The sequence below is a fragment of the Dermacentor albipictus genome, chromosome 1, assembly GCF_038994185.2.
Source record: "Dermacentor albipictus isolate Rhodes 1998 colony chromosome 1, USDA_Dalb.pri_finalv2, whole genome shotgun sequence".
Lineage (NCBI taxonomy): Eukaryota > Metazoa > Arthropoda > Arachnida > Ixodida > Ixodidae > Dermacentor > Dermacentor albipictus.
Window position 1 is genome coordinate 332,883,699 of NC_091821.1, and position 12,948 is coordinate 332,896,646.

Consider the following 12,948-nt stretch of genomic DNA (forward strand, 5'->3'; position numbering starts at 1 on the left):
TAGGAGATTATGTTTGTGTTTTCTGGTGGGCACTGTTTTGGGAAACTCACTTTCTTTAAATAACGAATTTCAGTTTTAAAAAAGGGTGAATTTTGGAATTAATCAAGTTCGCTATGGAGAAATTGAAAGTGCGGGAAGTCATTCTAATCTGCGAGGAGTTGTCCATTGCCGCCGACTCCGCAAGAACAAAATGAGCAGTTCTTGACGGCGTGAACGCAGAAGATGTTACTATCGAGGAAGCTGACGAGGCTTGGGAAACCATTACTGAAAGAAAGCAAAAGGCAGAGGGGTGCGAGAGGCGCGAGCGTGAAGCAGAAATACGTGAGAGGCACGAGCGTGAAGAGGCTGAAATGCGCAAGCGAGAAGCAGAGGAGCACGAGAGGCCCGAGAACGAGAGGCAGCGCAACGGCACGCTCCTAGCACAGCAGAAATCGAACGCTAAAGTCAGATACCTGGACGGCAGATAGCGCAACGCCACCTCCACGCTTTCAGGGCAGACGAGAATATAGTTAATTTCCTCACCGGTTTTGAACGAGTGTGTGAGAAAGAGGGTGTCAGCCGGGACTTGTGGACCGAGAGATTACCAGCGTTAATCCCGTTAGGTGTCGCTAAGTGCTACACGAACTGCTTGTCCGAGGAGAAAGCGCGAGGCTACGATAGGGCTAAGAAGGCTTTGTTCAGACACTTTGGTCCGGCATTTCACGCCGACTTCGAAGGCCAAAAAAAGAGAGCGGCAGAACTCACTGAGGATTACTGCACGCGCCGGAGTTTTCACAGCACGCCACGACGATCAGAAATAAGCGACAAAGCGGTATATGGTTCCGGGAAGCAAAAGGGTAACAAGTCTTTCCGTAAAAATTTGAAACCGGAGACTTCAAGTTCCTCCGGCAAGTATCAGAAGAAAGAAGGTGATGCACCTAAAGTAGCGCAAGAAACGAAGGCGCCCGCTGACGGTGTACGGGCATTGGAGGCGCGGAGGAGAGTTATGTTACAACTGGGGAGAAAAAGACCACATGGCCAAGAGCCGTGAGAAGTGGAAGGTATTTGCCATAATTCAGGACTCCGATAAGAACGTGCAGCTGTTGAAGCCGTATATGGGACAGCTTTCAGTGAAAAGCAAGATGTGTGCGGAGGCGGCACTTTCGGCCAGCCTGCAAGAGCAAGTCAGCTATGTCTCTTCGAAAGGGTCGGAGCAAACGCTGACGGAGCGAGGAGAACCCTTCTCCGATATGGGAACTTTCAGGGAAATAACATGGGAGAAGACTCGGAGACTGATAGGCGTGTCCCCTATTGAGCCCGGTCGGAGGACGATGGAAGGATTCCCGAGGCCGTTGCGCGCAGTGACGAGTCAAACGTGTTAGTAGCCGGAAGCGAACAGAAGGCGGTAGAGAGCGGTGGCTTTCCTGCACAAGAAATGGAGGGCTGGTTAGGCCAAGTGTGTACGGAGGTGGCAAGTTTGGCCATCCTGCCAGAAATCACCTATGGCTGTTCGAATAGGTAAGAACAGATGGTGAAGGCCCAAGAGGAGCTAGAAAGGCAGACGCGGTGGAGGCGTCTAGAATCAAACGTGCGAAGCGACATAGTGACTGAGGCAAATGCGCCAAGGTCAGGATCCAGCCGGAGACTGAAAAAGCGAACGACGGTAAATCGCAAGCTTAGGCGTTTGCCGAGATTGGGGGTCGGCGTGACGCACGTCGCGAAAAGGAGAGTTTCGCGAATATTCAGGCGTAGTAACCGCCGTCTAACCGCATTGCGTGCATCTCATTGTAAGGTATGGGTCCTGTAGGCTGCTACAAGAGCTGGTCAATCGCGGGACCAAAGGAAGACAACGGCTCAGCACATAAGGGGACAATGTGCGAGCGAGTCTGTGAATATACCCCTCTCCTAATACTTGGAGGCGGCTGCCTTAAAGTTGCAGCTATGAGGTGCGTCAGACAGATTAGCGGCTTTGGCCTTCTTCGCGACCGCGCCTTTCGAGAGACCCAGAATGCGCGACCCTATCGAGCTCGTCTGAAAGGGCTTGTTTGAGGCCCAAAAACGAAACCAGGAAGACGCGTTGCACATTGTTTAGTTGCGTGTCGAACGCCTCCGAAGCGCAAGAAATGCCACAAAATTTTGTTAGGTTCTTAGGATTTTCCGCGCAGGTTAGATGAACAATTTCAATGGAAAGTTTACGTCACGACAAATGTAGCATTGCGAGGCAAAAGAGGTCAGTGTTGCATACAATTTCGAAGGTCATGCGCAAGTTGCGCAAGTGGAGAGGTTATGCTTTTGAGGGAGTTCATAACGAGTCGTGTTTAGCTAGTATAGTTATCTTGTGATATATGCTACGGACATCAATTAACCAATGCCAGTTCTCCCTTCGCCTTCCTGATCTGTGGAAGTTCTAATTCATAATTACTTAGTTTGATTACGTAAACCCGCCTGTGTCCATTTGCGAGGACACATAATTGGAAGTTTCCTGGTACATGTACGGATCAATGTGAACCTCGTGTTTCAGGGTTTTCCTTTAGATAGGAGGTTGTCAGACTTTTTTTAATATTTTGTGAAGTCTAGCGATGAGAATGGCTTGCATGTGGCGCTTGCAGCACTGTGTGTGGCTGTGAACGGTCACTTCTTGGAGCTTGTCATCTTTCGCTTATGCAGTCCAGTCAGAGGGCGCCCATAAAGGGTCCTTTGGCGAAAGGACCCTCATTCTTGGAAGCTGCGGCGCCAGGGCTTTGAGTCATGCAGGCGTCAAGCCGGCTTTGCAGCATCGAGCAACTCGACCTCCCTATGCACCATCTGCCGGCGGGCGTATGTTGTGCCTGGCGATCCCTTGAGCAAAGGGCGCTTCACCAGCAAACATGCAGCTACCACGGGCGCTGTTCACGCCTCATCATTCATTTCAAGACAACAACGTCGCCTTCCGATTACCGCGAAGGAATTCTCCCAATCCTGACAGAAGAGGCCACTAATTGATGACAGAGTCATTAAGGACTCCCGGGGAAAGGACGTCAACAGCGGGTTCATAGTTTGCCACCTAATTCCACGTATTGGGCGACGGTGAGCCGTTAAGATTGGGAAAAAGAGCGGTCGTTGAGAGCAGGTGATAGTGGGATGTTGAGGTTGGGCAACGGTGGGGGTGATAGGGAACAGGAGGTGGTGAACGATTCGGCGTTTGTGACTGGCCAGTGAATTCTCTCGACGAGGGAAAGAGGGAAATAAATGGCATAAAAAGCGGATCCGTTCTGCTGTGAAGGGAGACGCTCAGACATGCAAAGACTCTAGCGTCTAGTGTGCTCCGATTTCATTCTCTTCAACGTCGCTCGGAACCCTTCTTTCTCCCGGCACCTGGCACGGCCCCATCCATGGAACCTTCGTTGGCTGCAAGGAACACCGGCTTTCACAATAGCGTCACAACAGCAACCATGGGTACAGGAAGATAGTAGTGTGGATTTGAGATCAAATGGCGGTAGTCGATATACTAGTTTCCAGAGTAAGAAATAGAGTTGACCATACGGTGTAATGCGTACGGCGTCTTCAACATTGCCTCGTGATGCGTTGCCTGCGTTACCTTTACCACAAACCTTGGGGACTGAGTGGCTGACGTATATGCCGCAGTCGCCTCCCGAGAGAGCACGAGAAACTCCGGGAAATTTTACACCAAGCCATTTTACTCATAATTAAGTTTATCCGTGGTTCAAATGCTTCAAGCAGCTGACAGGAAGTTGTCGCGCAGTGAGCTGATCAGTGACAACGATGTATTTCTTGTGTAAAAGTATAGGTTTATCGCCCAAACTTATGCGGCAATTTACTCTCTTACCGAAAGCATTTGTACGTTTACGTAATTTACCCGCGGATAACATGCTTCGTGAAATATTGTAACAAAACACGTGGTACAAATCGAGAAAACGGCACTTTCCTAGAGCGCTGTCATAAAAATTGCGAAAAAAATCTGTCTTCGTAAAGCGCCGTCGCAGCGCGGATCACTCGGCTATCCGTTGACCAGCAAACGCGAGCGAGAAAAAGGCAAAAGCGGCATCGTGATTGGGCGCAGTAGTCACATGGTTCACAGGGGCACGCTCCTATTGGCTGCTGTATATTTGAATTGCTGACGAACCTCTCTCGGGCGCATTTGCGCAGCAGCGATTTAACTGACGATATGATGGCAGCTTGACGCGCACGTGTTCTGTACTGAACACCACAGGAAGCAAGTTCCGAATGGCCCACGCGTAGCGAATAATAATAATAATATTTGAGGTTTTACGTGCCAAAACCACTTTCTGATTATGAGGCACGCCGTAGTGGAGGACTCCGGAAATTTAGACCACCTGGGGTTCTTTAACGTGCACCTAAATCTAAGCACACGGGTTTTTTCGCATTTCGCCCCCATCGAAATGCGGCCGCCGTGGCCGGGATTCGATCCCGCGACGAACCACGCGTAGCGAAGACCACAGTGGAACCGAGGGAGCAGACTACTCGTAGAAGTGAATGGCCGCCGACCGGGTCGACGAGGTATACGACCGGCGCCCGTGGGTAACCAAGAAAGCGCGCCCGCGTGCTGGGCTGACGACGCGACCGGGAGCTATGGTGGTGACGGTGCGTCGGCGTGCGCTCGCAACGGGAACGGGACATGGGCGAGAGAAAAGTTTTCGCGTCAGATATTCAGCTGCGGATTTATGCTCCAACTCTCGCCAATGAACAGGTTGCGCAACGAGAGGAGTCAAGAGCGGACGCTTTTAATGCGCTGTCATCTACCTCTACACGACGCATGGATGCACGACGCATCAAAAAGGCTACTAAGGTGCACAAAACTGCTGCAAAAAAGAAAGCAGAAACCTACATCAAAATGTAAAGAAAATGTGTCCTAAAGGCAAAGGACTACATCCCAGGCGGGTTTTAGGTGCTCAAAGTAAAATATAAATGTTTACAACAGATGAAACTTCGAGCTGCGTTATCTCAGCTTTCGTTTTTTGTACAGTTGCTTTCAGTCATTCCGGTGTCATGTCACAAAGAATGAATGCAAAATAATTCTGTCTTTTCCACATAGATCCTGAAAGATTGATGAGTGCAATAAAGCTGTCCCTTTTTTTGTACACTTCATAAAACTTTTATAATGCGTTTTTTGCAAAAGTCGTTGGTAAGACAGTATGCATAGGAAAGTTTTAAAAAGTTATGCTCATTTCGGCGCTTAAAACATAAACCAATAACTTTATTGCACAGAATGAGCCTTTGTGAACATGCTGATGTGAAAATCTTGGCGAACCTATATCATATAATTCATTTTGGGATGACCATTAGAGGCTGTCAAGTGCGGTAACTAGAAAACTGTAATAAATACCACAAAACAAATTTCAGTTATGATATCAGCATAACAAATGACACCTGCATGCCAAATTTTATCAATGTATTCCCATAAATAAGAAAAGTTTTCATTGCCTCGTCCTCCCTTAAATCTTATTCCTCAGACCTGTTGTGAGTGGCAAGAATGAAGTTTAGAAGAAAAAAAACATTCTATAGCCGTTAACAATGGTATGGCTGTCGAAATGGCAAAGTGACTGTTCTACAACGGCTATAGGCCAGGTTGCTGCCATTTTCGTACAAGGTTCCAGCCCGCCAACGAAGCGCCGGCCTGCGTCTTGTACTCTAGAGACGGTGGCGATATCACAGGCTGCAGCGGCGGGGGCCATCGATTCCACCTGCATGACACCCCACGATATATGGCACCCACTGGCTGTACGACGAGGTCGCGTCGCAGGACAGCAAACGAGAAAGTGCGGCTGTATGGCGTATACTACGGCATCACACGAATGCTCCCTAGAGCGCCGTGAACGGCGTGAGGGCACGGGCGTTCTCGGAAGTCCATTGCCGAAAGAGCCAGTGAGCAGGTATACGAGTCTACTGGATCGCAGCGCACAATAAATCGACGGGGACTGGCAGAGTGAAGACGCCGCAAAGCGCTGCGCTCGTCTCTTCGTCCTGAGCAGGTATACCGTTGCGGCGCAGGAAACGATAGCATGCCCGCCATGGCATTGTTCGTCCCGCCACAGAACCTGCGGAAAACACAATATTCCTACGTACTACACGTGCCGAGAATTGGGCCGCTCCCTTTGACACTCCCCTCTCCCTTTGGACGTCTCTTGAAATAGCACTTGCCGTGACAACATGAGACGTCTCTGTCATGTTCCCCTTGAGAAACTTGCGTGCTGTTATGTTTGTGCCTTGGAATTTGCCTGACGGGAGGCCAGTGCTGTGGTGTGTCGACCGTGGAGGCAGCATTAAACCCCACATGGTGCCCGCTTCGGGCACGTGACGACTAAGTGCACAGCTTGGGTGTCCTCGCGGCTGCACGGCGTCAACGACGGAAGCGGCCGTCGGCTCACTGACTGCTATTCGGCCCCTCCTCGTGCGGACAGCAGTGTACCCCACCCCTTCCTTTGTGCGGCGGCGCCAGGGGCAACCCTTTTACCGACCACCCAAGGACTATGTTTCGACACCTTGCCTTGCAGATCGTTCGTTCCCTTTGTCGTATGCCGGGCCATTGAACTTGCCCGGCGCCCCATACCGACCGACCGCCAGATTAGCCTGACGGCGCAGCGCGGTGCCCGGAGGCGCCGGCCACTGAAAGCGGCGTTGGGACCACGGAGGCTGCCCGGACCCTCTCTCTCTCGAACTTGTTCGTCCTTAGGGACTATTTGGGGAATCTGGGGACGGGGAAGTGTTATTTAAGCAGCTTGGAGCTGCTCGGTTGCTCTCTCCTCATAACCACGCCAACTTGTACATACTGTATAAAGAATTCTTCGCCGAGAAAGCTCTCCTCGTCTCTGACTCTGCGTGAAGTGGGGTCCAGACCTCCTGCCGGCCACGCATACCTCGGCACACGCAACAGTGCTCACCAGACGCGAAAGGAGTATTATAAAATCGAAATCGGTGTTGCGAACACGTGCATTGGACGACGCCATATGGATAATGCCAAAGCGATACAACACTTGCAGCACAAACATTGCGACTTAACGCCCCTGCACTCAGCATATTACACAGTGCCTTTCACGGCTTTCTCAGAAAACGTCCGGATGGGTGCCTACATCTCTTAGTCGACTAAAAGTCGTCCCGCTTGTGCACCGGCGAAGATCACAAATATATGCTTCTCTGCGTATTTGCATTTCCTGCCTAGCTTTGCTAAGTTGATATCGATATGGTCGATAGAGTCTCTAGTCTTCTCGGGTAAGATTTTGTTGGCTGTAATGTCCTCGTTACAGAACATACGTAAAAAAAGAACTACTGGGCTCTAACGTGGAATGACGTAGCTTTTCTTGCAACAAGTTTGGTGGAGAAACATTTGCGGATAGATTTTGCATACCATCACAAGTTGCTACAGCAAGCCACGCTGCCGAAAGGAAGCATACATGCAGTTATATACAGCTGCAACTCGTGCGCTATGCAGTGAAAACGCGTGGAAGCAGTACAAGTTTACAGAATGTGTACCATACGTCACGGGCGAATGCATTAGTAAGATCTAGTAAGGGCGAATGCAGCTCGTGAAATTTACTTTGTATCAGCTACAACACTAGAAAGTTTTTTGTACGTGACGGATCGCGCTAGTGTTAATGTAATTCGTACAGAACAGATGTTCTAGGACAGCTTAATCTAACGCGGTGAAATGCACTCCGAATTGCATGCAACTTCAATTTATCTGGAGCAAAATGCTCCGTGCCCAATCCTTAGGCACGGAAGGTGGGTTACATTGCAAGGGGCAAAATCTTGGGGCGAGCTCTCCGCATCCCAGGAAAGTTACAGGAGGGGCTTTTGTTGTGTCGAGTACGGCCAGACTACGACAAATGCGACAATTTCAGCCACGCCACACTAAAAGACGTCTTGCAACAATATGAACATTTCATAATATTACACTTGGTAACTGCGCTAACAGCCTCTGCGAGGGCCTCAGCGCCATGTGGAATTTGCGCAACGTATAACACATAGAATTAACAGTGATAAAACGCGACGTCACAATGGTCGTTAGTCGCAAGAAAGTTCAGAAGAACTGGCAGCGCTTAGAGGGGTACATTGGAGACCCGTATACGCAGTTGAAGACCGCAGCAAAAGGTCTGAAATTCTTCATGATTACGGTGCAACGGTCAGGCACGTAAGCGCCGTCAGGGTCGACACGACAGGATGTGTGACAGGCGGTCATGAAGAACACTTGCTCTGGCGTGTAGATGTCCAGGTCCGAGAGCGGCGCGTCGTATTCATCCCTGCGAGAAGCGTCGTGTTCATGCACAACAGCTATGCGAAAAAAAAATGGTTATTTGAAAGCTACCTCTATAGCAGCACATATTAAGTTGATTATGACGTTATGACGAATTTCTAACCCCTGAGGCCACTCATCAATACTAAGATGCGTTGCCTTTTGAGCGTTCATCTAGCGATCAGAGTCGACATCACATGGAGCGAACTGCGAAAATTTGGCCGATAAGTATACTGCGTAGTGCGCGTGCCTTCTAAGCTCGCAGGATCACAAATGGCGACCGCTCAAACCTTACATATAAAGAAACTTCCACAAAACCCAAGCTCCCTATTGTATATTTTCTTTAGAATTCTTGCATGTTCTAAGAAAACGTGCTTTATACACGAAATGTACGGATAATACATATATATTTACTGCACAAAACATCCTGGAGGCATTGAGAACGCCTCGTAATTAAAGAGAAAAGCCTAAAATACCATTACGTTATCTTCACCGAGGGCAATGTTGCTCGTTTAGACAAATATAAAAAAAGTGTCGAAGGCAAAAAAAATCAACCCAAATTTAATTTACTCAGCAATGATCTAGCTGCTACTGAACATAAAGTCGTTGGTTCGACTCCAGGCCGCCTTCGCACGGGAACGGAATGCAAAAACGCCTCTGTGCTTAGGTAACCTATAGAAAACACCAGATAGTAAACATTGCATCCATTGTAAGGCGTGGCTCATCACAAGTTCATTCCTCTATGTACTGCACACACTGACGCGAACAAGATGCGCATTGACTGGAAAAGAAGACGCAAAATGACACGAAGAAGCGCTATAGCGCTTCTTCATACTTCATGTCAGCTTGTGTCTTCGTCCCCATTGCGTTGTGTACGAAATAAGAATGAACGTACACAAACTAGCCCAATTCATCGCTCTGTTCAATGTCAAACCGAGTGCTGCGACTGGTTTCTTTCTTGCAAAGATCTTACTAAAACGACGTCGGAAGTCCTCTGAATTCCGCAAGAAAAGCTGCCATAGAAGACTTCCACTAGCAACAAAAAAATTACCTACAGTCAAGATTCGCTTTTAAATAGCGCAAGTATCAACTGTGCTTCTTATAAACAGTAATGAGGCATATGCCCGTTTTTGTGATGTCACATTTGTTTACGTTGAAGGCAAGATGCAATGCGGGGAATGAGAGAAACAGACGGACATTCCAAATGAAACATTTAGCGACAGGCTCTAATAGCTAGCTTTGTCCTTTTTTTTGTTTTGCTTTTGCGAACGTGCCATTAAAGCACGCTTTAAAATTTTGTGAAACCATAGAAATTGGTTATAGAGTCCACCATAGCCGCTAAGGTTGTCATTTTGCAGTTAAAGAATGCCTAAAATTAGTCAGACGTAGTGGGACATTCTGTTAAATAGCAAGGCTAATCATAGCCTAGGTGGTGTTCTGGGACATTAAGCAGCCTCATCGATCAGTCAAACAAACAAAAAAGCAAAATTTACAGGAGACTTGCTGAGACCTTGAATAATCACCACCCAATTTCCAGCGAAGCTGTTTACTTCGAGCAGTTGCCGAGTTTCAGTTGCCTGTAATTAAATCACATACTTGAAAACGTTGCCCGTATATGGCTGTTCCTTTGAAACCCTGCCCACATACAACGCTTTCCAGCACCTGTTAAGAATTTTTTACAAAGGCAGTAATTCATCTACACACAAATTGCTTCGCTAAAGAAATTGTCCGTAGAGTCTCTCCCCCACCCCCTCTTTCGTCCCCCACTTTCGATAAATTTATCTTGGTAGCATTCCGAGTTCTACCAGGAAAGCGGCATAAATTATGTGTTGTTCGTAAAACACACTTATAAAGCCCCTGATCACTTGTATGCGTTATTTATTGCCAAGGACCCAATTAAACCGTGCCACTTTCAATTTTGCCTACGCATCACCCTTTACGTGGCCCTTGCTGTCACTAAGCAAAGAAACTGCCTCATCTATTTCACCGAGGACACCAGGTGAACGTCATATCAGGCATGGAAAAAAACGAAAAAAATGAAGGTTTAATTAATATTTGTAATGCTCCTCATTAAGCCAGGAACTTGAAATTCCGGGACATATTGCAGTGAATTTGCCCCGCATATCTACATAATGAAAAGTTTGTGTAACACAGAGTTATCTGGGGAAAATGGGAAATGTAGATGCATGGAAATGCCAACGTGACATTTTCAAGCACTTGCTAAAGAACATCTTTCTTTACAAAACCTATATTTGATACACATACGCTACCCTTGGCACTGAAACTTGCCTTTTGCCCTTAACAATTTATGTGTAGTTCACCGAGGACACCGGAAAAACTAAGATCATCGAACCAAGCTAGGAAATACCAAAAAGGAAAGTTCAGTAAATGAAGGCATCATTTCAAGACATACACAGGAAATTTTCGCCCCCACATCAGACTTTACATTCCCCCCATTTTCACAGAATTTAGACTTGTCTTGTACAGTTGCTTTAGGGTTTTGGGAAACACACTCAAATGCTTGAATAGGTAACTTTCTACAAATACTAAATAACCTATACGAATTAAACACTTATCGTTTGTCGATCACAGCATGCTTCATACATCAACGAAATGATAAACACCGTACCTCGCATAGTTCGCCAAGAAGGCCGAGGAAATGCAACTACCTGCCTTGTAATGCATGAAAATTGGTTTAACGGAAGTATGTAGTAATTATTTTCAAAGTACATAATTATTCCACGCGCTCCAAACTTTCGGTGTACGTCAACCACATAGGCTGGGTCTCGTATTTCCTGAAAATATGGACTCTGTCATTTTTGCCCTTTTCAGGCAAGAAGGGAAACTTTTGAAGCGTTTCATATAACGCATTTAAGCAATTTTCATTTTACGTTCAATTGACACACTAGCTTCAAAATCTGCCTGCATGTTTACCCTACTGTCCACCACATTTTCACAAAACAAAAACTTCATGAGTTATGGATTTTTTTTTTCAGAAAACTGAAAACTGGCATATGAAGTTCTCATGCGCTTGTACTCGCTTTAACAGCTTCGCTTTTAAACTAACATGCGTAAGAAAGCAACGGGACAGCCTCCTGCGACGCCAGTTGCATGCATTTGTTCACTCGCCTTTTTGGCACCAGCATAAGCTGAGTAATGATAGAGCAGACCGGGAAGAAACGTCCAGGCGTTTAGTGCTGTGTTCGCGGCAATTTTTAACAGTGCCGGCCGTTGGATAGCTTCCTCGCAGCGAGGAATTACGAATCGACCACGGAACTCATCAACGCAACCGATAAAACTGCATGACTAGAAATTAACGCTTGTCATTCATGTGAATTGGTCACTTGCTAGGAGGCACTTGGGCCGTCTGCAGCATAGATGAAAAAGAAAAAAAAATCGAGAGGGAGCATAGCATTGCAATGTTCAAGCCGTTATAAAAAATATGGAAAAGGAGGAATCGTGGGAAAAGCACCGAAGCATGTGATGGCAAGCGGTCGTTTCTAGTCCTCCCACGCGACTGCACTGGGTTTGTCGCCTCTTTGTATGCTGCACAGCTCCAAAGATGTAGCACGCGGCTGATCGTGCGAACGCTCCGGAGTAAGTATTCTGTTCCAACGGTGACAATGGTTTTAGGTATTGGGGCCTGAAATTAGTAAATATGCGTGAACAGGACAGAGAGGCTCGGACTGGAGAAAGCAGCGGAAACTCAGGCGACCAGCGTCGCTGTAAATTACCACGAATCGAACAACGTACGGCTTAATAACGAGATAAAGGTGTCGGAGGTGGTTGGCTTGCGAAACTGACTGCCTGACGCCATGCTCCCTTTTAAGTTGCTTCTCCCTTTCCTTCATGTTTCCGATTGGTCAATTTATTTGACGCTAAAGGCTTCAATATCGTCACTTTAGGCTTCTAAGCTTCTTCTTTTCCCTGCGTGTATGCTCTGAATCTCCATTTTTCCTTTGGAACAACATTGTGAGCTCAAGTCCCGGGTACCATCGAAAGCTATCTCTTCGTAAACCACCTCAACTGCGTCTCCCTCTATGTACCTGCGATACTGGAGGTATGCTGCGTAGGCCGTCTCCAGCGCAGGGAGGTCCGGAAAGACGCCTTCTCCGCGGCACTCCGCCGCCGGCGCTGACGAGTTGTCGCCTTCGCTTTCCCACAGACTCCAAGGTCTCGTCACGCTGCTGTCGTTGGCGCTGGTTGCCGCTACCACGTCGGCGAGCCGGAACAGCTCCCGGGCGAGGAGGAATCCGAGGCCTCCGTAGCGCATGGCACTCGTGCCGCCCTCGGCGTGGTAGGGCGGCTCCAGCGCGGCCGTCCACAGCGAGACCAGCCGCCTGAAGGGGTCGTGCGACGCCATGCTGACGTAATCGGCGCTGAAGATGCGCGTCACAATGTCGCCGGCCGCCGTGCCGAGCGAACGGCGCAGGGCGCGGCGACTGGACAGCCAACGCTGCACGAAGCCATCGTCAGAGCGGGGCTCGGCGTCGCCGTACAGGTCCCGCAACAGCACGTCCTCGCTGCTGCGGCCAAACGCGCGTCGCAGACACGTTACTGGTCGAAGCACGTGATCGCAATGGCAGCGCTGGCGCAAGATACAAGATAAAAGTCAGCAGCGCTCCCAGACTACAGAGCAGTGCCAGCGATATAGTTGGCTTCCGAGCGTTATCTTCGGTACTACCTGCCGAAGGCCACACTGCATGACAGGCGAGCGAGTG

The 12,948-nt window shown here is 48.4% G+C and overlaps 1 protein-coding gene across 1 annotated transcript in view; it reads right to left on the reverse strand.

Moving 5' to 3' along the window:
* Positions 1-5,536: 5,536 nt before the first annotated feature.
* Positions 5,537-12,948, reverse strand: part of LOC135910045 (uncharacterized) — a 33,478-nt gene continuing 26,066 nt past the window's right edge. The window contains exons 7-8 of the mRNA XM_065442004.2: positions 12,274-12,753; positions 5,537-8,234 (exon numbers count right to left, since the gene is read on the reverse strand). Coding sequence (XP_065298076.2) covers positions 8,015-8,234; positions 12,274-12,753 — 700 coding nt within the window. The 3' untranslated portion in view covers positions 5,537-8,014. The remainder of the gene's footprint in view (positions 8,235-12,273; positions 12,754-12,948) is intronic.